This window comes from Mustela erminea, chromosome 17, assembly GCF_009829155.1.
Source record: "Mustela erminea isolate mMusErm1 chromosome 17, mMusErm1.Pri, whole genome shotgun sequence".
Lineage (NCBI taxonomy): Eukaryota > Metazoa > Chordata > Mammalia > Carnivora > Mustelidae > Mustela > Mustela erminea.
This window is the reverse complement of record NC_045630.1, coordinates 18,959,843-18,986,544: the sequence shown is the minus strand read 5'-3', so window position 1 is coordinate 18,986,544 and position 26,702 is coordinate 18,959,843. Positions and strand designations below refer to the sequence as shown.

The 26,702-nt window shown below is 50.6% G+C and overlaps 1 protein-coding gene across 3 annotated transcripts in view; it reads left to right on the top strand.

Annotated features, from left to right (window-relative positions):
- Positions 1-25,821, top strand: part of NMNAT2 (nicotinamide nucleotide adenylyltransferase 2) — a 189,704-nt gene extending 163,883 nt beyond the window's left edge. For all 3 annotated transcript variants that reach the window (XM_032318373.1, XM_032318372.1, XM_032318374.1), the window contains 5 exons: positions 301-345; positions 4,731-4,807; positions 17,271-17,372; positions 17,520-17,587; positions 20,269-25,821. In XM_032318373.1, coding sequence (XP_032174264.1) covers positions 301-345; positions 4,731-4,807; positions 17,271-17,372; positions 17,520-17,587; positions 20,269-20,371 — 395 coding nt within the window. In that variant the 3' untranslated portion in view covers positions 20,372-25,821. The remainder of the gene's footprint in view (positions 1-300; positions 346-4,730; positions 4,808-17,270; positions 17,373-17,519; positions 17,588-20,268) is intronic.
- Positions 25,822-26,702: the final 881 nt, after the last annotated feature.

Here is a 26,702-nt window from a genome sequence, read left to right as displayed (position 1 = left end):
GTGTGTGTGTTCATGTGTGTTCGTCATCGGCTTCCCAGCGAAGCTGTGCGATTCTTTAAAGGCCCAGAAATGTGAATTCCCACCGTGCAGCACGAGGGGCTACGTCCTTTGCACTGTAGGCCGGATTTCTCTCCATCACTACTCAGATGCCCTCTGTGCAGGGAGGCAATGACCCCCCCCCATCCCGTGCGTTCCCCCCCCCCTGCTCACACACTCCTGAGGAGGCCCCCGGCCGACGGTGTGCACGGGTGGCAGTCAGTCCGTCCCCTCACGCTTCTCCGTTCCCTCTCTCTTCCCTAGATGAGAATGCCAATCTGGGCACGGTGATGCGGTACGAAGAGATCGGTAAGTGGCCGGAAAAGCGGGGACACGCGGGGGCAGAGTTGGGTGGGGGGAGAGGCTTGGAGACCCTGTGTTGTGCTCGCAACAGTGCTGGCTCCCAGAACACCAGCTCCAGACTAGAGCAGATTCTCCGATATCTCCACCAGGCCAGTTCCTGGGAGGTAGGACTGGCCGGCTTGGCAGTGCTCCCGTTAGAGCCTCGTCTTTCTCATCCCAGACACGTGGAAGTTAAGCTTCTGCCGCAGCCCAAGACCTTTCTTTGGCCCAAGACACTGTGTGAGGCCGAGAAGCTTCCCGGTCTTCCTTATCTTCTTCCTTACTTCTGGGCTGGAGGGCAAGGAGGAGAGGAAGCCGAAAGCTACCTCCACTACCTCCCTGCAGCCCGCAGCCGTGGGGTGGCCGGAGGCTAAGGCATCCCGGGACTGTGGGAGAAGGTGGACGGACGGTGGCTCCACCCACCAGTCGTGGGATGGGAAAGAGCTGACCCACCTGTGGAAATGAGCTCAGTCCTGTGGAACCCTGGGGAGCAAACCAGAAAACTGAGGTTCCAGGGTGGGAGATGGGAGTGTGTGAAGCTGAGGAAGGGACAGATGGCTCAGAGTGGACCTGGAGTTGGCGCGGTACCAGGTGACAAGGAGGGTCAGTGACAACTGGCATGCTTGGAACGCTAGTGTGGGGGGCAGCCTGGTGTCCGGTGGACCCGCCCAGTCGTCCCAGCTGCGAAGGTGCCATCCCCAGGGCTGGGGGTGGGTGCTGTGGTCCTGGAGCATAGGACGATGCCAGGAGCCCCAGGGCCTCTGCCAGGAGGCCCGGCACATGTGACATCGATTCAAGGAGCCTCCCTGGGTCCCGGCTTCTGATCTGAGGAGCAGTGGTGTACCCGAGTTGACTCCTACTGGTTTGTCAGAACCCTGTCTAAGATTTTCAGGAAGTAAGCAAACTGGTTGTCAAATGTAGCCAATACTAAAAATTAAGTCATTTTAAACAATTAAATTCACTGTATTAACGACAAAGATCCTGAGTACTCAAAACTCGCTTCTGAGTTACTTTCCTGTATTTTTTTTTAAACTTTTTTTTTTTTTTAAAGATTTTATTTATTTATTTGACAGAGGGAAATCACAAGTAGTTGGAGAGGCAGGCAGAGAGAGAGAGGAGGAAGCAGGGTCCCCGCTGAGCAGAGAGCCCGATGCGGAACTCGATCCCAGGACCCTGAGATCATGACCTGAGCCGAAGGCAGCGGCTTAACCCACTGAGCCACCCAGGCGCCCCACTTTCCTGTATTTTAATGTCCTTTATTTCCCCACTCTTCACCGTCTTGAAGCCACAGAAAGCAGCAGCGTGGCTTCCTGGTTGCTCCCCCAAAACAGGGCAGAAGTATTTGGGTCCAGGTTCCCCAATTCCCAAGCACCCCAAGGGGGAGGAGAAGCAAGCCTTGAACTCCCACTTCCAGCAATTCTGCACCTGGCCAGGAATTGCATTTGCAACTGTATTCAATGAGTGTTTCTCTCGTTCCTTGTTCCAGAAAGCATTTACTGTGGCAAGCTTCGGCGGTGACCTTGTTTACCTTCCTGGCTCACTGGGCCAGTGTGGGAGGCCATACCTGCGGGAGCTCCCCGCCCACAGAGAGGCCGAGCTAATGAGTGTTTGCACAATTTGCAGCAAGTTCCTTATCTCACTAGCCTGACCCCATCTTACTCTTCTTTCCAAGAAAGGGAAGCTGGGCGGCCACAGCTGTCAGGATCCATTCCGGGCCTGGTGTGGTCCTGGTGGTGTGGCCTCAGAGGGCAGTGGGAACTGGAAATGGCCCCGGGGGTCCTGGACTTCACAGAGCCTGGTTTCCTGGGAGGGGTGTGTGGTGGGACAGTGTGGATTCTACCTCCTGGCCCTGGATCCTCGGAAGAGGGTGAACCCGGGTGGGAGGTGGGGCGCAGAGGAGGTGAAAGGAAGCTGCCTTGCTTCCCGACTGTGTGCTAGGGGGCCCTCTGGCTCACGAGTCCCCTTTTTGAAATCCCCTTGCACCTTGCAAGAAGGAAAAAGCCTTGTTCTAGCTCAGCTAGCGCCTATGGCTCCATTTCCATGTTCTTAAACCAAGCCACTCTTGGGGGCTGCCAGCGAGCAAAGGCTCTGGGAGCTGGAAATGCTTGCCTTAGTCTCCGGCAACAAACCAGGAGAGATCGCTGCTGCCCTCCAGCGGCCGTGCATGGGATCCCAGGCTCTGCCGGGGCCTCTGGGCTGTGACAAATGCCTCAGTTCTGGTCCTGTAAGAAAAGGCGGACACCCCACTTTTTAACTTTCTGTGCTTTGGCTTAAAAAAAAAAAAACCACTGTATTCAAGAGAGTTCCTTATTCAGGAATAGAAAAGAGTTATTTTCATGGCTATCGAGCAGGCTTTCTCAACTGTGGGCTATTGACATTTGGAAATAAACAATTCTGTGTCTTTGGGGCTGCCACGTGTCTCGTAGGACGTTTCCCAGCATTTTTGTCCTCCGAGCACAGATGCCAGGAGCACATGCCCTCCCCCTGGTCTTAGCACCCAGAGATGTCTACAGTCACTGTCTAATTCAGGGTCTGCCGATACAGAGAAATCCAAGGGCCAGCACAGCCTCTGGACGGTGGCACCTGACCGAAATTAGGCAATCTGAGTTACAGTACAGAGTTACGGGCAATCTCTTTCCACAGAACGAGGACACTTGGAGCCCTGGATGGTTCCAGGTGGGAGGTGGGGAGCCGTAGAATCCCAGGAGGGAGCCCAGTGTGGCTCCTCTCAGCCATAGGGAGACTGGTTTCTCCCCACAGATGCGGAGTTGGGACAGAAGTCCCATGGCGTAACTTGAAAGGAGGGAGACACCACTTCCCCCAGGGCCCCCCAGACTGCAAACAGAAAGGCCATGATGGCCCCAGCAGAGCCATCCCAGATGGCCTAGAAGGCTCTTAGACCACTCTCCTGCATGGCCTCTGCGGGCAACTTGTCTGTTGTTCACGTACTCGGTACGTCCCGAGCACCTACTGTGTGCAGGTCATTCTGCCAGGCCAGGGGCTAGAAAGATAAATTAAGGTCCCTGCCCCTGAGCAGATGTTTGGGCTACAGAATGGCATGGGGGCAGAGGGGAGAGGCTGCAGGAATATTTAGGAGCAAAGGACCCAGGGCTCCATGGGGCTCCCTGAGGACGGGCTACGGGTGGGACAGATACTGACACTGTCGTCAGCCCAGTGGCCTGCCTTTTCTGAACCATCTGGAGAGTTCCACAGCAGGGACAAGGTCACCGTCTGAATCCTGGTCAGGTTCCCCAAGTGAACTGTGGCATCTCAGGTAGGCCTACCTAACGGCCGCATCTCAGCCTCGGTGCAGGGTGGCAGTGGTCTCTGGAAGTGGTCCAGAGCAGGTGAGGAGCAGCCTGGCCCAGCAGGTCTCGGAGCCAAGATTCCAGAGGGTGATGGAAAGCTATGGAAGGGTTTCAGCTGGGGAGAGACATCTTTAGATGTTCATTTAAAATAGCCTCTGGTGGGGCTCAGTGGGTTAAGTGTCCCCTCCCATTTTGGAAAAGATGCCCACAGCCACAGCCTCTCGCCGGAGGGCCCAGGATGCCTGGGAACCAGACGCTCCACACCTGGCAGGTGTCCCTCCCCCTGTGGTTTGGAGAATCCCAGGATCCCTCCCCCCCCCCCCCCCCCCCCCCCGTCCCCACTGCTCCGGTTTAGTAAGTCAGTCAGTCCTTTTTGAAGGGGCTTCTCTGGGATGTGCAGAGTGGGCTTCAGGAGGGAAGGAAAACAAAGGACAAGCAGGACATACACCTGGGAGGGGGGCGGGGTGGGCTCAACTCCGCTTCTCAGGCTCCTTGCTGAGGACAGTGGCCTGGTAAAGAAAGGACATCCAGTGAACTCAGTGACTGCATGGAGACACTCTGTGTCCCCCCAGACCCTTCATCATGTCCGCCTTTGTGATAAAGGACAAAGCGTGGATAATGCACGGCAACAGAGGAGCCGAGCTCTGTTAGCACCTGACCTTGATATGGAGCAGGAGAGAGAGCCCCACAGACCTTAGACAAGCCACATGGCCGGCTCCATCTCTCTCGGGACGAGCAGCCCTCCCGGCTTAGCCGGGAATGGGAATGACCTCTGTCCCAGGAAACCCTCAGTACCAGGCAAACCAAGACCCGCCCAGCCCTGCATGAGAAACTCCTCCCACAGGGGCATAAGAGTGGTCTGTAGATGACCCAGCCAGGCAAAGTTGTCTACACTGCACACACCACGGTGCAGGGGAGCCTGGTGGAGCTGGGTGCTGGAGGCCCAGGAATGGGAGGCTTCTGTATTTATCAGGGGCGAGGCTGAGAGTTGAATGTTTTCCAGGCCTCCACTCACCCCTGTGCCAACTCTGTCCCCCTCCCCAGAGCTGCGGATCTTGCTGCTGTGTGGCAGTGACCTGCTGGAATCCTTCTGCATCCCCGGGCTCTGGAACGAGGCGGATGTGAGTAACAAGGCTCCTACAGCACTGCGCACAGGTGCCTGGGAAAGATGGGGAGGGGGCACCTGGGTTCGGCCTCTGCTCTCCCCTCCCCCCACAACCTCCCCTCCCCAACCCAAGGGGCCCATCTCCTATGAGCTCCCGAGAGGACAATCCATTCCCCTTGACTATGGAAGAAATTCTCACCGATCCCAAGCTTTGGCTCTGACTGCAGTTTTATACTCAGTTCCCCCTTGGGCTTGCTCCTGGAAAGCCCCTGGGGAAGAAAGCAATCTGAGTCAGAGGATACCTTCTCCGAGTAGTACCTGGAATGATTGTGTGTGGCAGAGGCAGAGGCAGTGGGTAGGGGAGGGATTAAGAAAAAACCCAGCGGCCTTTTGAGATTGTGGTTTGTTTTCCTTTGATTCCTTTTGAAGAGGTAGTAAATACCACCCTAGAATTCCCTCAACAAGAAAAAAGGGTCAGTAGGGGAGGCATTTGTGGCAGAAGGTCAGTACAATCCGTCCAGCAATTGACTGGGGATAGAAACAGGAAGTTTAACTTACACCACTTAGAAGCTCAGTGGACATCTTTTATTGCCAGATCTGGTGGTGATGGTCTTAAACCCGCTCATTCACAAGTTCCTCACCCTTGGTCTGTAAGTTCATTCTTGCTCTTTCATTAATTCAGTCATTGCACTCATTCATTCCAGCCTGCGCCATTGCTAGTTCCCAATTCCATAGCCCCCCACTTTTAAAAAAGATTTTTATTTATTTGAGCAAAAGAGTGAGCAAGAGAGAGGCAGAGAAAGAAGCAGACCCCCTGCTGAGCTGAGCCGGGGTGGGGGGTGGGGGGGTGGGGGGTGGGGGGGGCGGATGTGGGGCTCTGTCTCAGGCCCTGGGATCATGACACGCACCAAAGGCAGACACTTAACCAACTGAGCCACCCAGGCCCCCCCACCCACCGCCCCAGTTCCACAGTCCTATGCAAGTTGGGTTCTCAAGAAAGTAATTCCAAACCTAGTACTTTTTTTTTAATTAACTTGCTGTGAGACCCCAAACAAATCACTCAATGGTCTGGGCCTCAGTTTACTTCCAGTTTATTGAGATATAATTGATATGTAACATGGTATTCGTTTAAGGTGTACATTGCAATAATCTGAGATCTGTATATATTGCAAAATATTATCACGTTTAGTTAACATTCCGTAGTACAACTTGGTTGTGCTTTAAAAAATCTATAGTATGTTATCTATCACATTCTGACATTTACAAAAATAGGCAATACAGTCCCCCAAGTGTCAGGCGGCAGGACATGTACATAGGAAATTTTTTCAGGTACATGTATGTACGTTTCTGGAGAGAGAGAGAGAGAACCTTCAGGATCAGATTCCAGATTCCAGCTCTATTCGAACACAGCTCATGACAAAAACTATTTTGAACCTCAGTTTATCCCATCTCTAAAATGGGTGTAATAATAGTGCCTACCTCATAGGATGTGGGGGAAATTAAATGAGATGGTGTATATGAAGTGCCCAGCCTAGTACCCGACACACAGTTATATACAACAAACGTTCATAAGCGAATTTACCTAAACAGACTCATAGACATACACAGAGATATTCTAGGTGAAGGTGAGTGCTCACACGCTGTGGGAGGACCAGGAGGGGAGGGAGAGTTCCCCAGAGGTGAATTATACTGTGTAGGCCTTTGACCTCTACCCCTGGACCTTTTCTTGCAGGTGAAATTCTAAACCTCCTTTCAGTTCTGGATGAATTGGCTTAATTAACCTTTACTTTCCTCTCTCCTTCACACGGTGCTGTGAATGTAAACAGTAAGACGGCCAAAGCTGTGTTCCAGATCTCGGCAGAGCTCTTTCAAGAATCTAGGCAAATCGGGGATGGGGGCCGCTGGGGGCGGGGAGGGGACACATCCCACTCACAGGCCCAGACAGTCCAGGAGGGATGAAGTCAGCCCCTGGGGCGGCAGCCTGGAGGGCCACTCACAGGAGCAGGGAATCCCTAGGGCCCCCTCTCAGGGGCCCACCCAGGCTCTCTGGAGCCTGAAACTTAGAGCATTTGGGGCCCTGGAAGCACGGCCAGTCCCTCTCTGTTCCTCCCGGTTAGATTGCCGACCTCAGGTCCTCCGACTTCTCGCCAAAATGGCCGCTCTTGCTGTTGTCAGATCTGACCTTTGAAGACCAAGAAGAGGAGCCCCAGGTCTCTCCTCTTCCTGTTGGGCTCTGGTGTTGAAACAACAGCACAGGTTAAGACAAAAAAATTAGAGCAACCAATAGCTGTTGATTTACTGGGACTGTGACAATGAAGGGAGAGCAAGACCTCATGAGTGCTCCCCCTTGGTTGGTTACTCTGAAGACCCAGAGCGCCCCGCCTGGCTCCTCGGGAGCACGCCAAGGGGGTCGGACTCTCCTGTCGGGGGTAAGAATTCCAGTTCCCAGCACAGGCAGCAGGGGTTTGGGTAGAGCAGAGGCTCAAAGCTCACTCCAAAAGGCTCTCCGAAGTCTAGGTAGGGCTCTGCTGCCCCATCCCCACTCAGTCAGTTGCTCTGGCCCCTGATTTAACCCACAGCCAATCTGTGGGTCCTTAGAATCATGGCCCCTGAGGTAGAGGGGGGGAAAAGATCAAGGATCTCTTTCCTTACATAACGAGTGTGACTCTCAACCCACAGAAGAGGTGTGCTAGAAATATCACCTTTGATTTATTTAAATCAAATTAAAATTCAAGTCCAAATCTATTCCACAGGGCTGACGGGAAGTGAGTCTCAATTATCGTATTACGGACTAGCGGAACCTGGAAGGCTTCTGTGGGCCCTGAACGTGAACATCAGTTCACTGGGGTCCCCACGGACGCCGTCTGTCTGGACATTCGTGGTCACTTGGAGGTGGTGGGGTGTTGCTGGGCCCCTGGCCAAGTCTGGAAGCCCAGCGCTGGGCCCCACCCACCCATGATCACCAGGACTCGTCTTCTTCTGAGGTTTTAACCCCTAGGGTGCTGCCGGGGTGGAAGGAGAGGCGTGGTTTTCACCGATCTCTGGCTTCCTCCTAGTGTGGAAGTTGTGTGTGTGTGGAGGGGGGATAAGGTGGGGGGAGGGAGGCAGAGAACATGGAACCTCTTCTTTCTTTTCGAAAGGTGTCTTTCCTATTTTCTCTCATCGTAAACATCTAGTGAAATCTCTTCAGTGAGTTTAAAGCCACTGACTGCATCATTTTCTGCCTGCAAATTAGAGAGCAGGGTCTGGTGAAGGGTCCAGTTCTCTGCTAGAAATAGGTTTGGGCTGAGCAGAGGGGGAATGTAGCGAGCACACGACTAGTTAGTGACTCGGCAGATGATTCCACCGTGCTTGTTGGGGGATGGGTGGATCTCGGGGTCTGGAAAAGGAAGGTTGGACTTTAAAGACTAGGTACAGGGTGAGTCCTGCTTATCCTACCAGAAAATTCTACCATCTGGAGTTTGCCTGGCAAGGTTCCATTTTAGGGTTTTCAGTTCCTGACCATGAGATTACCAGGGGTGAGGTATATGAGACCTATTTCTATCCCAGATTTCTTCATTACCTGATGGCCCACGGGATAATTGCTGGCCACAGTCCTCTGTTTCGTGACCATGAGCCCAAACCCCCGCATCTGCCTGCGACTGGGGACAGGAGGTGGGGAGAAGAGCAAAGCTCCTTGGGAAGGCCACATGCCCTGGACCCGCACCCCAGCCTCCCATGTTCTTCAGAATCCCGAGGATTCTGACGGAAGGAGAAAAGCCGCACTAGTTCAGACAGGTATGGAGAGAAACAGGAGTCTCTCCACCCTTTTGTAGACAAAGCTCAAAGTGGGCCGGGAAGCAGCTGAGTTGGTCTGTCCCCCAGCGGGCTTTCTCCAACGGGTCACAAATTCCCCAGAGTCCATCTAGGTCTTGCAGTCGGGACTCCTGAATCAGTGCTCTCCATCCGGAAGTCTCACACCACAGCCAAAGGAACAACCCCACCTCCTAACTCATCCCTTGGGCATTTCCTATTAGGCACAAAGATCCATTAGCCCACGATGAATTCTGACCTCCTCTGACCAATGACACACCCTTCCCCTTACATTCCAGGGGGAGAAAATTCCATACATATTCATCAAGATTCTCTCCAGGGGATACAAAAGAGCTGCTTGTGTGGCCAAGCAGTTGGTTTTTTCATTCTTGATTCCTGAGAGCAGTCAAGACCCAGGCTCCTGGGCTAGCTTTGGAGATCAGCAACTGGGGTTGGGGGCGAGGGGCCAGCCCTTACCATCTCTGGGTTTTTATTAGAGTTGGTCTCCCCTAGGGGACCTGATCTTTGCTGTGCCGCATCCTGGTGCCGGCACCGAAGCACGTATCCAAGCGTGGAGCAGGCTCTGTGGGAAGTCAAGGCCAGAAGAGAAAGGGTCGGCCATGGACACACATTGCTGAAGCCGGAAGCTGTTACACTCACTCCCCTCCCACAGATAAAATCAGTGGTCTAGGGCTATTACGCTGTCAGCTAGCTTTATCCATCATATTATAATGGAAGGCAGTCTTGCAAATTAATTCTGATTCCAGCATTCTTTCCTTCAGTCAACCTTTCAGCTAATACTTTCTGAGTTTTCGAGCCCAGGATGAATATAAGCACGTTGTTTGTCCTTAAGGCACTTGCAATCTAAAAATATCTTTTTTTTTATATTAGTTTTTTATAGTGCATAAAATAAAATTGTGGAAGGTTTAGAAGAGTTCCCGAAACTAATAAGCGCTCAAAAATGTTGCCTTTATTCATCTATTGGTTTTAAAATAATCGTTGAATACCTACCAAGTGCCAGACATTGTTCTAGGGCTGACTGAGCAGGGAGAACAAAATAGACAAAGCTTCCCACTGTGTGCACTTTGCTTTCTAGTGGAGGAGAGAGATAGTAAAGACTTGGATGTTGTTCGTGGATTAGCTCAGTGAACCCCTAGCACACTCCTGGGAAAGTGGAGGTGGCACCAGTCTTCAGATCTCATCCATAAAAGACAGTGAGAAGAATGAGAAATTTATATATTTCATAGCAGGTTGCAAGAGGGGAGCTCTTGAGCTGGGCTTTGAGTAATGGGCAGGGTTTGGGTAAGTGGATGGAAAGATGGGCTTTTTGGTTCCAGAAAAGACTTTGAAAGATGGAATAGTGGGAGTAAGAGGTTCTGCGGAGATGGTTCTGGCTGGTGGAAATAGATAGTTTATCTTGGTCTTTATTTGAGAACCTTTTGACTTTTCAACAAACAGGCAAAGTCATCCAGTTTAATGATTAAATGTATTAGCTGCTTTCAAATGGTATTTGCATTTCAAATGAGCAAGGGGCAATAATTAACCCAAAGGAATGAAAATCTAAAGGCAGAACTGGAGGCACCAGAGATGGGTGGGTAAGGAAATTGTGTTTTCTTTTTCTTTCTTTTTGTACTTCTTGAAACCCAGCATTCCACAAGCTGGCTCTAATTGGCTGTACCCTACATCTTTCCAGCCAACCAGCCATGGGCTAACTGCTTCCTACATCTACCAGCTATGGGAAAACCACCAAAGAAAATAAACAAAGGAAGAGCCTGGGGCACTAGCCACTCCAGAAGAAATCCCAGGGCTCCAGGGCTCATAGAGCAAAGACAAATATTTGGTCTTTCAGGCTCAGATGGTTTTTATCAGACAGTCCAGCCCCAGCCAGGAAGCCCAGTGGACACTTCCACCCCAGGGGATTAGGCCCCCACACTGATAAAACCAATGTCGAATTTACAGGCTCTAGGGAAGGAGGCTTAGCTCCTATCATGGAAGATTCTGGTTCTCGTGTGAAAGATACTGTTGGTTTGGTTTTCAAGCTTTTGTCTGAGTCTGGAATCTCTTGCCTTCTCACACCCCCCAAACTGGAAATGGGAATGGGGGTAATTTCCTCTGGGAAACCCCTTTGAAGGATCATTTATTTGCGATTACAAGAGCCATTCTGGAAATGCCTTCCCGCTTTCTCAATGCTGGTCATACTAACCTCTTGCCTTGCTTTCCCTCCAGAGAGGGACAGAGGCCAGAACAAGGGTGGGGGATTTTTTGCTGAAATGGGTGGGGCATATTTCAGAAGCCCCTAACCCACTGTGTGGCTCCGGCTGGACACCTTTCCTCGCACGTCTTGCAACCCAGCTGGACATAGACAAAATTATATCCTCCAGGGGGCGATGTGGAGTAATGAACAGAGGAAGCCCATGATAAACCTGGAGAAAAAAGAAAATACTTTCAAACCAAAAAAGTTTCAAGTCACTAAAATGTGAATCTGAAGAAACAGATCTCGAAGGGGTTTGATGTGGCAGAAAGAGCCTTTGAAGCAGACCAGAGTGGGTTCAAATCACTAACTAGCTAGTCTGTCTCACTGAGTCTTGATGTCCCCATCTGTGAAGGGAGGACCGAGGCCCATTATCTCAGAAGACCACTGTCCTAAGGGTTAAGTGTAATAATCAGGAAAGCTCCCAGTACTGTGCTTGGCACATAACAGATGGCTTAATACCTGTTTGTTTCCCTCCTTACTGAGAGTCCCTTGTCCATTCCCGAACATCCTCATCTAGAGAAGAGAGCATGGTCCGGGGGACGTGGTCAGGATCCTGAATCCTGATTTCAGAATGATCTTACAGAAGATCTCACCACTCAGGCTCACCTGGGTAAATCAGTGTATATTGGATCCGGCTGTCAATGGAAGTCAGACCTTCTGTTTAAAACACTCGGATGACTTCCGTTCGCAACTGGAATGAACCCCATCTTCGAGCTGGTCCTCGTCTATTTTTCCTCCTTCTCTGTGCTTCAGTCCTACCTGTTTTGTTCTGTTCTGTTCTGTTTTTTAATAGTTTTTGCTACCTCAGGGCCTTCGCACTAGCTCTGCTCTAACTAGGAGTGCTCTTACCCCAGGTATCCCTGTGTCTGGCCCCTTCTTGTCATTTTGGTTTCAGCTTGAAGGTCATTGTGTTTTATATTCAATATTGTACTTAATTCCAGCACAGCATTCTTTTTTTCCTTTTAAGATTTTATTTATTTATTCAACAGACAGAGAGCACCGGTAGGCAGAGAGGCAGGCAGAGAGAGGAAGGGAAGCAGGCTTCCTGCTGAGCAGAGAGCCCAATGTGGGGCTCGATTCCAGGACCCTGGGATCATGACCTGAGCTGAAGGCAGAGGCTTTAACCCACTGAGCCAGCCAGATGCCCCCCGCATGCATTCTTATTTACACTTTGGTTTATGGTCTCTCCCTCCTGGCAGGTAAGCGCTACGAGTACACTAGGTTTGCCTGTCTTATCCAGCAGCACCAGGACAGTGCCCCATTAGCCATATACATGACATGAGAGTTTGTGGGATGAAAGAGTATCTCCTCCTTGGTTGGAGGAGCTTAGCCCATCAGAGAGTTTAAGTACACCATGAAATGTGGCCCAGACTTTCACCAGTTACTTATAAGGCATTAGCCACGACAAGGTATCAGCTACTTAATAGTGACCTGCCCTTATCCTTCACAGCAGCAGACACACTTGAAGTAATTAATCATTTGTTTAATGCCTCCTCCTGGGTAGTGATTGATCCAAGACAGGAAGCGCTTCTGTCTTGCTCAACCCTCTGTCCCTGGTGCCCAGGAAAGTACCTGGCTAAGAGCACAGGGCATCCCCAGCCCAGAGCATCCCGCAATTCCCACAGTGCAGTTCTTGAAATTCAGCCTCCTGGAAAGATGGTGGTAACTTCCCGTTCCTTCCCGATCTGCCGCTTGGGTCCTCATCAGTGTTCTCTCTTTCTCAAGGCCAAGTTGCTTCCTCCCTCAACATGTCTCATATCCTTCCTTCAGATTCCCCACATTTGGGGAAGCAGAGTCCACCCCCTCCCTCTTCCTCTTCCCATCCCCACCCCTGCCTCCCCCGGGGAGCTTTTGACCAGAGGATGAAAAGATACGATCAAAACATGGTGCTTGTGAGCAGGAAGCTGAAACAGGATGAATGTCACAGACCCCCACCCCAGGCATGACCGGCCAGAGCCCAACCGAGGGTGCCAGTGTTTGCCGGGCGGCGGCAGGGGCAGGGGTTGGGGAACTCTACTCTGATCGCGTTAATTGTGGCAGAGTAGTATAGTTCATATTGGTCAGCATCAGGAAAAGGACTTGCCAAGCGGAACAGCTCTGCTACCTTGGCTACTCACCCATCTCCCCAGCCCTGAGGCAGGACCTGCGGAGAACTCTTCATGAACACGCGGGAGAGGAGGACCCCTCATACCAGAATAACAGCTCCGTTCCAGGGGTCCGGGCGCATACTCCTGCAGGCGCTATGGGCAGGGAGAGCCTGAGTAACCCTCTGTTTCCCGGAGTCACATGTCCACCCCAACGCCCTACTCCCCGGGGTCACATGTCCACCCCAATGCCCTACTCCCACTCCCCAGGGCACAGGGTGACATCCTTGTCCTTGTTTTTGCTGGAATCCTCCAAGGGGCTTGTCTAACGAGTATCTCATTTTGACCTCATCCCAAACCAAGCCAGAGCATTAGCAGCTTAGGCAACTGCCCATGTGATTGAAAGCAACAATTCCCCAGAGGCTGGTGCCCAGCAGAAGGATTAGGGAGCTTTGTAAAGAGAGAGGCTCCAGCCCGTCCTAGACATGTCGGATCAAAATCCCTCAGGGGGAGGTCTGGGGGCTCTCTTTTTGTGGCTGGTTTTAGAGCTGCCCCAGATGCTTCCACTCACCAATCAGATCAAATCTGGGAACCCGCCAAAGGAAGCTTCCCCCTTACTCGTCATGGGACCTGAGAGTCTATCTTTTGAGTAACGTCTTTGGGTCTCCCAGAGCTCCCATGAGGTCCTGTGGGCTCATCGCCAGGTCCTGAGACAGGGAGATTGTGTCAGCTAATGCCTCGACAACAGCTGCCAGACGAGACTCGGAAGAAATCTCCTTTCTTAACAGCACCGATTAAGCACGTATGAGCCACCAGGTCCTTGTCCCCTGGGGATGGAGCGGTGAACAAAACACACAAAGCTCCCTGCCTTCATGGAGGTTACCTTTATAGTAGAGAGAGAAAGAGACAAAAGTCAGGCTGGACAAAGAAAATATATACAGTATTGGACAGACATGAATGCTAAGGAGGAGCACAAAACCCAGGAAGGGGCAGGGGCTGTGCAGGTGCGAGTCTTGAGTGCATCTGCGTGCCGGGCCCCTCAACTTGAAATAGCCTGGTCTCACTGAGAAGGTGACATTTAAGTGAAGACTTTTGAACCAGGAGTAGCACAATCTATTTTAATATTATCGGTCTGGCTGTTGGGAATAGACTGAAAAGGGCAAGAGAAAAACAAGGAGACCAGGGCGATCTAAGTGAGAGGTGATGGGCATGAATTCATCTTCTGTTGCTGCAGATCGGTGGCTTAAGGTCTCACCGAGGGGCGCCTGGATGGCTCGTTCGGTTAAGGTTCTGACTCTCGGTTTCAGCTCAGGCCATGATCTCAAGGACATAAGATCGAGCCCTGAGTCTGGCTCTGCTCAGCGTGGATTCTGCTCACCCCAGGGGTCCAAGGAGTGAGGGTGGGGGTTGGGGGGGGACTCCAATGGCACAAGGTTAGGGACATGAGAAAGAAGCAGCACAAGGACAACAAAAATTGCACGTGCTGAGATAGGAGGAAACCAGGAGACACTGGTCCCTGGGGGCCAGGAGAAGGCAGGAGATGGGGTTTCGGGGGGAGTGGGAAGGACAGCTAAGTCCCTGCGTGAGACGGATACCTGTGGGACCAAGGGCACGCCTTACCAACTCTAGCACATGGCATCTCTCCCCACCCCCAGACACACACACACACACCCCAAATACCTTCTAGCATGAAAATCAAGCCCGGTGTCCTAGGATCTAGGCAAAGGAGCAGAAAAGATCTGCTGTCCCCAATCCAAACTCCCGCAGACGGGCAGCTCGGATGCGGTTAAGCTCTATGTCTTGTCCTATAGACCCTGTCCCCCTTGCTCCATCTGCGGTTCCCAGGGGGCAGGTCTGTCACCTGTTGCTGGAAAAAGAAAACACCTTAGGTAGGCAGCAAGGTCTCCCTCTGCTTGCCACCCACTGAGCCCCCTGGAACTGTTATCGATTGAACGATCAGATCATTCGTTCCTGCATGGGAAGCACCAGCCACACTCGTGTCACCCATTGGGTGACTTCCCCGGGGAGGCCGGACTCCAGTCTGAACCATTGTTCGCATGCTTTCAACGAGAAGGCTCCCTTTAACTAGACCCCGTATTTCATTCATCGCTTGCGGAACATCTGCCCAGTTCTCGGAATCAAACCAAAGGCAGACCCTGCATGAGGCCACGTGCACCAGGCATCTTGAGTCTTCTGGCGAGACAGGCAGCTGAGGAATGTTCGCGTCTACCAGCTTGGATTCCCTCCCCTCGTCTCCTTCTCCCTCCCCCCTCACTGCCCCCTCTCCTCTCCCTTTTCATTTCTGTTTCTGCACCCCACCACTTCCCCTGGAGTTTTAAGCAGCACTTAGACCCCGGGTCCTCAAGCTGGTTGCATACTGGATTCTCCTGGGAAGTGAAAAAACAAAAAACAAAACTATTGCTACTTGGGTCCCACTCTCAGAGATTCTCGTGTCACTGTTCTTGGGTGTGGGCTGGGCTTCGAGAGTGTTGAAAGCTCCTCAGGGGAGTCTAATGCTCCGCCAGGTTTGGGAACCAGTGCCTTGGTGACCTTCTGAGCCGTGGGGCCCAGCGCAATACTCTCAAGCTGTGGAGGGAGGAGCTGGGTCTACCTCCAGCGCCTGGCCCTGCCTCTCCCTGACATTCCTGGTTTCCAGGACAAATGCTTGGCGCCGGTTTGCCCCAGCCGAGCACGGCCGACAGCTGCAGCTTGCCCTATAATGCTGTGTCCCTAATAAATGACACGATCCAGTGGGGACTCTGATACTCTCTACATAGCTTCTAACTTCTCTCCGCAGCTTGCCTCCTAGGGCACCTTCCGCCAGCTTTCTGTGTTGGCAACGTCAGCGCTCCCGCTGCCGCTCTAGCCCGGGTTGTAAGCAGTGGCAGAAGTAGGGGAAAGGTGGCTGGAAACACCCATGGGCATGTGTACACGTGCCTGAGCACACACAGACGTATAAGAACACAATCAATGAATGAGACTGAGAAGTGGGATTCTGCTCGTATCGAAATTGTCTGATACAGACGAAGGGGCCCCAGTGCTCGCTAATGTCTGTTTTTGTGGCCCTTATTAGAGGAGAGACCTGGGTCCCTTGCCACTGGAGCAGGTCTTGCACAATGAGCTTCCCCGCTTAGAAGTAACCTGTCTCCCCTCCCTTCTCTCCCCATCTGGGATCCTTAATTGGCAAGATCTAAACAGCAATATGCCTGGGCAAGATCCAAGTCTATTAAATGCCATAACTTTCAGGCTTTTTGAAAATAAAAATTGGCACGAGTTTCCAGAAAGCAACTTGGTAATAAGCCTTAAGACTTTGAAATCCATTCAGTGTATATCGTTTCATCTAATTATTTTACTTCTTATCCTAAGGAAATAGTCCAAGATGTGGCAAAAGATTTATACATAAAGATCTTCAACAAAGTGTTATGTATACTTGCAAAAAATCAGAAGTAACTGTATACATTCTGTAAGATTGGTTTAATATATCATGTATATCACAATACAATGAAATAATCAGACCATGACAAAAATGCTAAATAAGTGCTAATAAAAAATGCTAAATAAAAAATACAGAGAAAATGGTTACTTTTTCAGTGTAACCCACTTGTAGTTATATACACTTATTTGTAGAGAAGGGAAACCGTGGACAGAAGGCACCACGTTAAGAGTAGTTTATCTGGATTGTATGATCGTGATTGATTCTTTTTCCCCCTGAATTTCCCAAGCTTGTACTCTGTGTATAACCAGAAAAAAAATTTTTTTTTCTTTATGGAAAGTTTTCATTTCTCATTAGTGTAGCAAGCATGGTGCAGAGGCTGATCTCAGAAGTGACCCCATAGTCCTCTTCCAGTCACTGCCTGTGGGCACACGGGTGTTCCAGACCCTTCCGTGCTCTTTGTCACGCTTGAGTCCCCAGCAGCTCTGACGTGGCTGAGGCGGGGAGCATCCAGCCCTCCTTAGGCGTCCGGCCGGGCGCTGCGGTACACCTGCTGGGTAGCGGGACCCATGTGGCCTGGGAGAGGGTCCGCCACGTGAGGACCGTGTGTCCTGTTCTCCTTCGGCACAGTGGACCCAGCCGGAGCCTCAGGAATTGGCGATCTCTCCCAGAGAGATCACGCGGGAGCACATTTGTTCTTCCGTCCAGAGGTATTTGTGAACCGTCTTCTGTGGTGGCAGGCCAAGTCCCCACTCGTTCCAGTGACACGGTGACAGGTTGTTACCCGAAAGAGCTGACTGGTAGGGCTGAGAAGGCAAGCTTAGGACCAGAGCGTGGCCTTCCACAGGGCAGACCAGTCCACCTGCTAAGGAGCTGGAGGCGTGGTCTCACCCAAGGTTGCTCTCTGTGTTCGCAGATGGAGGTGATCGTCGGGGACTTCGGGATCGTGGTGGTGCCCCGGGACGCAGCGGACACAGACCGAATCATGAATCACTCCTCAATACTCCGCAAATACAAAGTGAGTTCTCCATCTCCTAGCTCTGTGGCCTGCTCCTTCCTCGAGGGGCCTGCTGCGGGGGAGGGGGAGGGGGGCAGGAGGAGGAAGGGCACCTGAGGACTTTAAGGGGGAGGGGTGGGCAACCTGCTTCCTCTGCTCTGTCCCCAGAACAACATTATGGTGGTGAAGGATGACATCAACCATCCCATGTCTGTCGTCAGCTCAACCAAGAGCAGGTACGTTTGACGCCCAGCCAGAGGGGCCTTGGTCAAATGGGCCGACAAACGTTAATACAACTTTCCTCGGTTCAAGCGGACCCTTATGTCTGCTGACCCTGCTGCCTGTTATTCAGCCTTCTTTGGGGACCTCGCGTATTTGTCCCCAATCATTTACTTTTTTTTTTTTTTTTAAGAGTCGGGGGTGGTTAGAGGAAGAGAGAGAGAGAGAATCACTTTCCCCCCCTCTAGGTTTTATTTATTTGTTTGTCAGAGAGAGAGCCCAAGCAGGGGGAGCAGCAGGCAGAGGGAGAAGCAGGCTCCCCGCTGAGCAAGGAGCCCGATGTGGGACTCTACCCCAGCACCTGGGCTCATGACTTGAGTCGAAGGCAGATGCTTAACTGAGCCCACCAGGCGCCCCAGGAGAGAGAGAATCTGAAGCAGGCTCCACACCCGCACAGCCTGACATGGGGCTTGATCTCACAACCCTGAGATTGGGCTCTGAGCCAAAATCAAGAGTCCGACATTCAGCTGAGCCACCCAGACACCCCCTCAGTCGTTTTCTTTTAAGGGTGGGGAGGTTGTTAGCTGGTTTTAGCTGGTTCGTGGGAGGAAGAGGATGTTTTTAGTTTGAGACTCTTCAGTTCGAGGTGTTTATGAAATAGTGTATTACTGAGCATATAGGCTAAGCTGTCCTAACAAAAAAGAGCCCAAATAGTCATGGTTTCAATAAAAGATGTGTTTATTTCCCTCTTACTGAAGTCAGAAGAGATTGAATCTCTGACCTCTTCCATGTGAAGCTTCTATCTGTGGGTCCACAGCTGCTGCTGGGGCCGCTGGAAAGGGCAGGAGCTTTGTCCTTAAAAAGGTGGCTCGGCGTTGCATACATTGGTTCCCCCTGTGCCCCCGGGCTCAGCCCCAGTCGCGCGGCCACACCTTGCTTCAAGGGAGGCCAGCAAACGGACTTGATGTGCCCAGCTTACACTCGGGAGGTTCTATTACTGAACAGAAGCACAGAGAATGGATGCTGAGGGCCAGGTGACAGCTCCGCCACCAACTCCAAGTGGAGACGTCCGGGGAACGGGGAGATCTGTGAACATGGAGGTCTGGGAGTGGAAATGGATGGAAAGCCTTGAGCACGGAAGTGTAAACTACATTAAGAGTATGGCTGACCTCCCAGGGAGAGTCTCTGCGAAGAGAAGCATTTAGAAGGCTCAGGAGCCGTCAGACCAGCAGCGGCGCTGGCCCGAGAACCAAGGCGAGAGAGGGTGCGAAGATGGAGAGCCTTGTCGTCTCTGTCGCGGATTTCCGAGAAATGAGGTGGGCCCAGCATTTTTAAAGGTCTGCTGGACTTCCTCCCTGGAAGGTGATTCCGTAGACAACTCAAAGAGGAGCATCAAACTGTGAGGCGAAAGCTGAAGCCCAACTGACAAGGCCACCGAGGGGAGAGGGGACAGATTTGGTTCCAAACATGGCTGCATGATACAATTACCCCACAAACTTACACAAACACACAAATTCCTGTGTCCCCTTCAGTCCCACTGAATCAGAATCTGTGGTGGATGAGCCAGGGGATCCGCTTTCTGGGGGATTCTTTTTTTTTTTTTTTTAAGATTTATTTCTTTATTTATTTGACAGAAATCACAAGTAGGCAGAGAGGCAGGCAGAGAGAGAGGAGGAAGCAGGCTCCCCGCTGAGCAGAGAGCCTGATGTGGGGCTCGATCCCAGGATCCCAGGATCCCAGGATCATGACTTGAGCCAAAGGCAGAGGCTTTAACCCACTGAGCCACCCAGGCGCCCCTCTGGGGGATTCTGATCAAGTTGGGATTTGCACTTGGAAACCAAGAATACGGGCCACTTTCTCTAGAAGTCTCCCTGTGAACCATGCAGGGAGGCACTTAGGGACCTGGCTTGCTTGGAAGATCAGGACAAACCAAAGAGGCCATGAGCCAGCCTCTGAGGGGGTCTCACAGGGCAGGGCTCACTGCCTTCCAGAATCTGTATTTCTGGAGGAGTATGGGCAGTTTTTACAAATAGCTCCTTGGGGCCTGACATTCCCAAGACCATCATATGAGCAGAGAATGGGAAGCAGCCAGGCCAAGGCTGGCGCACACAACTGTGAAGAAACAAGTGCCTCACTAGAACCTTTCGTACCCGGTAGTGCCTTCCTTCTTCCTCCCTCCCTCAGAGGAGATCACCTCTGTCAGGGCTCCCAGGAGGGAAAAGTGGTCCATCAGGAGATTCCTTGTCGTGAGACCATGATGCGGAGAAACACGAAGGAATAAGATAACAGTGAACACATTCAAATACCTGCTGTGTGCTTGGGCTGTTCTAAAGGCTTTGCATGACTCCTTTAAGCCTTTTATTTTTATTTTTTAAATCCTTTTAATAACTGAAGGAGGTGGGCCCAAATATTTGCCTCATTTTTAGAGAGGAAAAAACTGAAGAACAGATGGGCTTAAGTAACTTGCCTAAAGTCCCTCTGCTGGGAAATGGCAGAGCCAGGGTGGTAGGGAGTCCCCAGGGCGGGGAGGAATTCTGGGGCAGGCGAGCTTTGTCCCAAGAGGGAAGCCATTCATGGAGCCTAAGCAAAGGCAGAGACTGGGGTGTCGGGCAAACCCCTTCCCTGGGAGAGTGGGCAGGCGCCTCCTTCCGCCTTGGTCAGGGAAGGCGTCCTCTGACTCCTGTGTCTTCTCGCCCAGGCTGGCCCTGCAGCACGGGGACGGCCACGTGGTGGACTACCTGTCCCAGCCGGTCATCGACTACATTCTCAAGAGCCAGCTGTACATCAACACCTCGGGCTAGCAGCCCCCCGCGCTCCGCTCCGCTCTCCCCTCGTCCTCCGGCAACACACCGGCCGCTCCAGCCTCTGTCAGTCCCTCCGTTCTCCTGCCTCTCTGTTTCTCCATCTCCTCCTCTTGACTGTTCCCCCCACTTGCTGGCTCAACCGTCCAGAGTGTGGGGGACCTGCAGAGAACCACCGCACACCCTACTCAGCAGTCATCTTTGGACAGACTCTCCTCTCGTCTCCGGGTTGGGGGTGGGTGAGGGAATGGGGTGGGAGCGGGGGGAAGGGCAGTCCCCGGAGACGTGCTGGCGTCCGTCTCCCAGCATGCTCTAGAGCGCGGCTCCGGGGCCGTCCTCCCAGCATGCTCTAGAGCGCGGCTCCGGGGCCGTCCTCCCAGCATGCTCTAGAGCGCGGCTCCGGGGCCGTCCTCCCAGCATGCTCTGGGGAGGCGGCTCTGGGGCCCGTCCTCCCAGCATGCTCTAGAGCGCGGCTCCGGGGCCGTCCTCCCAGCATGCTCTGGGGAGGCGGCTCTGGGGCCCGTCCTCCCAGCATGCTCTAGAGCGCGGCTCCGGGGCCGTCCTCCCAGCATGCTCTGGGGAGGCGGCTCTGGCTCTCGCCTTCCCAGCATGCCCTTTACCACGAAGGGCTATTTTGTTTTTTCTTTTCTTTCTTTTCCTTTCTTCTCTTGTTTTTTGTTTTGTTTTGTTTTGTTGTTCTTGTTGTTGTTCACTCCTCATAGAATTTGGATGAAATCCGTGTCCGTGGTTCTTTATGTTTGTAGTCTTGATGCCTTCCTGTGGTGGTAACTTCCCTTTGGGTGGGACACCGTAGCCAGCCTCCGCGTGGGAGCCGCACCCGGTAAAGAAGGCCAGCCACCTCCACCTTCCCGGCACCCCCACTTGCCCACTCACGCCCCACACACCCCCACACACAGCAGCTGCCCACTAGGCTCAGGACCGAGGCTTTCAGTTTCCAAAACCTGGAAGGCAGGTCTGGGAATAGCAGGGTTTCTCAGAAGAATTTGTGTCCATTTCCTTAGTTTCAGAAGACCATTGTCCGATGCTCTGTGCCTGTGATCACACAGAGCCAGTCCATCCCTATATCCAGGTGGCATCTGTACGCTTCTTCCTTCGGGCTGTGACTGATGGCAGAGTGGGTTCCCTGCCAGCCCAGCGTTCCCAAGAATCCTTCAGGTCACCACTAAGCCCTTGGAGGTCCTACCTGGCCACGTTCCTGCCTCTGAGAAGAATCACCTATTCAAGGCCAAATCCTACCAATGCAGGCATTTCAGAAATAAAATATGCTAGGAAATCACTCAACCCTAGAGATCTTTGCTAATTGGAATTATTTTTTGCCTGTCTGGCTGGGAACATTTTCTGTCATGATGCAAGTCCAGGATGACCAAGGAGAGAGAGGCCTGTTGCCCTGAAGGGAATTGATGGTTCTCACCTTCTCTTCCTGCAGTGACCCAGGTGGTGCCCAAGGTCAGTTTCTTCTTGAGACGCAGTACCTCGGCCTTGTTTCTGGAGCTGGTCATATCTCCTGCAGAGCCCAGAACCACAGTCACTGCCTGAGGAAATCTGTCTGACAGGGGAGTGGGTTCACAGAGCAGAGATCATGGGGGAGAGGGCATTAAGAGCCACTAGATGGTTTCATCCTTTTTCTAATTTCTTACCTTCCTCTGCTGCTCCTGCAAAACGTTCTGACAGACTGTTCTAGTTGTTCAGGTCTCGCTCATGCCCTGTTTTGAGAGCCAAAAGGAAATTATCCTCTTGTGCTCTCTCTCATCTAGTCCCTGGCTCTTGGGCTTTTGGTTGTCTTCATGGAATGAAGCAACAGGATGCTTTAATCAAAATCTAGTATCAGTTATGGCCCCGGAGGGGTGAGCTGAGACCTGACATCAGGGGCACCATTCTTCAGTACCCATTTCACGTCTGTGACAGTCTTCATAGCCTCCAGGGAAAGGAACTGGATGCAACAGAACAACATGTTCAGGTAGCATCCAGGAAGGTATTATTCCTTTTGGATTTTGGAAATAATCTCCAGGGGAGGAAATGAAGAACCTATTCTTGGGTCTCAGTGTTTGGTTAAGGACCATGGAAGCTAAATGAAAAAAAAATAAAACTTTCAGAGATTAGTTGATTCAACATTCTCCTTTAAAAGATGAGGGAGCAGAGATCTGCTGGATTAAATGGCTGGTCCAAGTTTATACAGCAAGTGTAGAGCCTGGCAAAAGAGTATTGTTTCCCTGACCCTTAGGACTTTGTACCACATGATCTCTGTCCCCCCAATTCCCCATGATACTGACCAGGTAATGAGTGGTTTCTATTCTTTTCAGCCTTTACTAGGCATCTTTCTCTTAAATCGTGTCTCACCCAGGTGCTCCTCTATATCGCATAGCGTATGCCAGTCTTGAGGGACGAGGGACGAGGGACGAGGGGTGTGATGGGGAGGAAGGTTATAGCTCAGAAATCAAGAGATCTCAGCAGTTTAGAGGAAATCCCAAAATAGTGACCCTCGGAATCCAAGAAAGGATGCTCTATGGAAGCTAGGAAAGACCTCAAATGCTCAAGATGACACTGAAGAGAGAGAGAAAGAGACAGAAGAGCCTTTGGGCAAAACAGCCCTAAGCCAAGAAAAGGAAACATTTTCAAGGATGTGAAGTTTATCTATGGTTTAATTTGTTATGAGGATCTACATGAGCAGAACAGAGAAAACAAACATCTTTTGTCTGTTTGATGCACCCCATTATTCTTATGGGCTCTGTGGTCAGGCCCCCTGTAGTCCACAGCCCATGAGAGGGAACCTGTGGGACTGGCTGTGCGTGGCTGGTGTGGGGTAGGATGGTGCACAGGAAGGAAAAGAACAGGGGCAGTAGAAGATGTCTGGGATGAAAGGGGGCAGATCTGATCTTGGTGGATCACAGGGATTGTATTAAAATAGCTTTCCTTAAATCCAAGAAAAAGTGAATTTTCTTTCGGGTAGAATTATCCATTCCCCAAACTGTGCCATTCGTCATTTGCTAGGGGGAGGTCAGAGGCCCCCTCAGTCCAGGGCAGGACACTGTGCCTGTGATCTTGCAAAGGCTAGCACCAGAAAGATTCAGAGTCTGAAGTAGGGCCCCAGGTGACATGAGGATGCCCTCTAGCCCTGATTTCCCCTTTGGGGTCCCCCTTCTTCCTCCAAAGGCCAACTCAAGGCTGGAATGGCTCTGAGAAAGGCATGGGCTGCAATGATCTTGTTAAGAGGGGTCAGGAGCCTCATTTCCTGCCTACCAGTGAAAAACATCTCTCCTGTTCTGCAGAAAGTGTCTGATGGGTAAAAACAGGCAGGAGGGAAACCCTTTGTGCCAGTGACTCTCCTCAAGGAGTGGCCCTCTGGGGAGCTCTGTGCTGCTACCTGGTACCTCATTCGCCACCCCTTCCCCCAGGCAGTCTCTGGGTCCTTCTTGCTTTCATTTTCCTTGAATGTACATAGGAACAGGGGAGGAAAGTCTCTTATTGAAGTGCCTGAAACCCAGAGCTAGAGCTTCTAGAGTCGCTCTTCTTCCCACCTCCGCGTGGAGAACCCTCCCCAGCATTCTCTGGTCTCGTGCTTCAGCTTCTCAGAAAGAATAGAAGAACTCGCTGTTCTAATTAAGTAGAAAGTGAGACTCAGTCATCAAACTGCAGCAAAAGGCAGAGAATTTTAGGAAGACATGACTGTATTTTAACAACCCAATCTCCTCTCCCAAACTGACATAAACACACTTTGGGAGACTAAGAGAGAGAAGCATGTCATTTTATTCCATTCATCAAAAGAGTGACGCAAAACTAAATCCATAGACTACGAAAAGCTCAGGATCTCTCCCAAGGCTACCACAGGAAGGCCGACAGGTGAGATGGGGGAGGATAGAACAGGGACTGATTTTGTAGCTCCTGCAATTAGGACACCCGAGCAATAGCACTGTGGTAAAGGAGCACACGCTTTCGGTCAGATTCATCCAGTCTACACCTTCCTAGAGCTGCTGGGTGAATGCAATTCTTCATGGCCTTTCTTGGTTGTGTCAGTTTGGGGTGTCCTATTCGCCTGTTCCAGGTACTTAGGAATGAGCTACTCTCTTTTTCTTCAGTCTTGCCCAGGTCCAAAACTCAGTTTGATCCAAACGGTCTCATGGATTAGCATGGGGAGGGGGAAGCTTTTTTTTTTTTTTTTTAAATCACTTTTGGTCACTGAATCTGCCATTTTAAGAGTAAGATTTGCTTTATGAAAATCACTCCATTCATAAAAACTACACTGAAGTTGCAACACCATTTCATAGTGAAATATTATGAGTAAAATTTTGTTGCTAGGATAGTCATGGACAAAAGTTTTATCAGCAAAATGTTTGAATTACATTAATAAATAAGACAATGCTACTAGTCTTGTGTCTTTGTCCAGAATCTTCTCTGCGAGTTGCAGAATTAGTCACCTTTTTTTGTCATAGTCTTACTTGACGGGAGCCAACAGTTGCAAAAATGTTCTTAGAGCAGATTTTTCTGCCTGGCTTATCTGATGCCACATGTGTGATATAAAAGCATATACAAGCCACGCCCAAGGGTTGTAGGCAGGGAAGAATAATTAGCAAACTTGTGAACCGCACCTGAGTTTTCAAATGAAAAAAAGAAAAAATGAGTCTTAGAACCTACCTAATCTTCGGTTTCTTACTGATTCGCTTTGGCTCCCTAATGAAATTAGTTCTTTATGAAACAAAAATGTACTTGCAAAAACTAAACTTGTATAACTCACTTTTGGTATAAAAAAGCCTAAATAAGAAAAATCATTAAACTCACCGTTTTGACAGTGTAAACAAGCAAAAAAAAAAAAAAAGAATAATTGTTAATTTCTCAGTTCTGCTCTATTAGTTCTTATCTCGTTTGTAGTTGTGACATGCATTGTGTGCTGGTATAGATCCAAATGGTGATTGTGGTAAGCTACTATCAGTTACGATTCAGAAGGTAAAATAGCAATTCCCCTGTAGACCCCTCATTTAGGGCTTAGTCACTTGATTGTCAGATTAGTTGTGCTTTAAAAAAAAATCATTTTGGTTCTTACTATGTATTTTGTTGTTATTGTTTAAGATTGGAATTAGTTAGCTTCGTCTGTGTCCATCTGGGTTTGGTGGCCCACCGTAGTGATGCTTGATATGCCTTGTAAATTGATTACTTGTGTTTATGTTTGCTATACTGGCCACAAACCTAAACACTTTTTTCCTCTGTCCTGAGAGTATGTAATGTTGAAAATTTGTTTAAAATTGGGCATAAACACTGGTTTAGTGCTAACTTACATTAACTTATAAAATATATGTACTAACTATGAATTAATATTCATGTACATACACATTTCTTCTCTTATGACCCATAAAAGTAAGCTTCAGATCTTGGAGTTTCTTAGGAAGCTCCATGTAGCCCATAAAGGAAGCAGAAAAAAAAAAAATCTAACCTCTACTTTCCAGGTGGCAAAATTGAACCACAGCAAGAATCCACAATGCTCCCATGACCCTGCAAAAATATTGAAAGAAGACATAATAAATATATCCCGGTCCTTGAGCCTCATTCCAAACATTGGACATTACTGAGTATCGTCTTCCCCTTTCCTCTGGCCTCCCAAGACTACTGACAAGAAACCACATCCTGGGATAAGATCAGAAATACATCTGCTAAGAAGCCATAGCCTATGCGCAGTTTCATCCCTTACCCTTCCCCCCAAACAGAAATCCCTATGAGTCAAAGTAGATGATGATAGGCATAATGACTTACCAGCACAATTAATCAGAAAGCTCTCAGGGGAGAAGTACAGAGAGTTTTCACTACCAATTAGAAATATGGATGAGAACCAGGGAGGACAGCTCCCTTAACTTGACAGGGTCAGGACAAGACCAGCAACAGAGGCCAAGTCCTGGGTGGGTTTTCAGCCACACACCCTTTCTCTCTTCTAAGGGATAATTTGTAAGGTCCTCAGAAATGAGGGAATCATGTCTATACCAAGGGAGTCACATGAGTCACTTTCCAATTCCCATCTCTTTTCAGAAATCATCTCCCATTTGTCAGGGAAGATGGTCTGTTACCTCCTTAACAATTTATCTCATTGAGGAATCCCTTTATGATCACATGGTATTAACTAATGGAATCCCACACCAACTTCCCTAGAACATGTACTGCTTAATCTCATACTTTGCAGAGACAGACGCCAATCACTAGTTACGCATTCTAACGCATTCTCCCTTTCAAAGTGTAAGACTGCCCCTGAGACATGGCTTCTTACCAAGGGGCTATATCTCCCAGACCCCTTGCAAGTCGGATGTGGTCATAAAACTGGGTTCTGGATCAT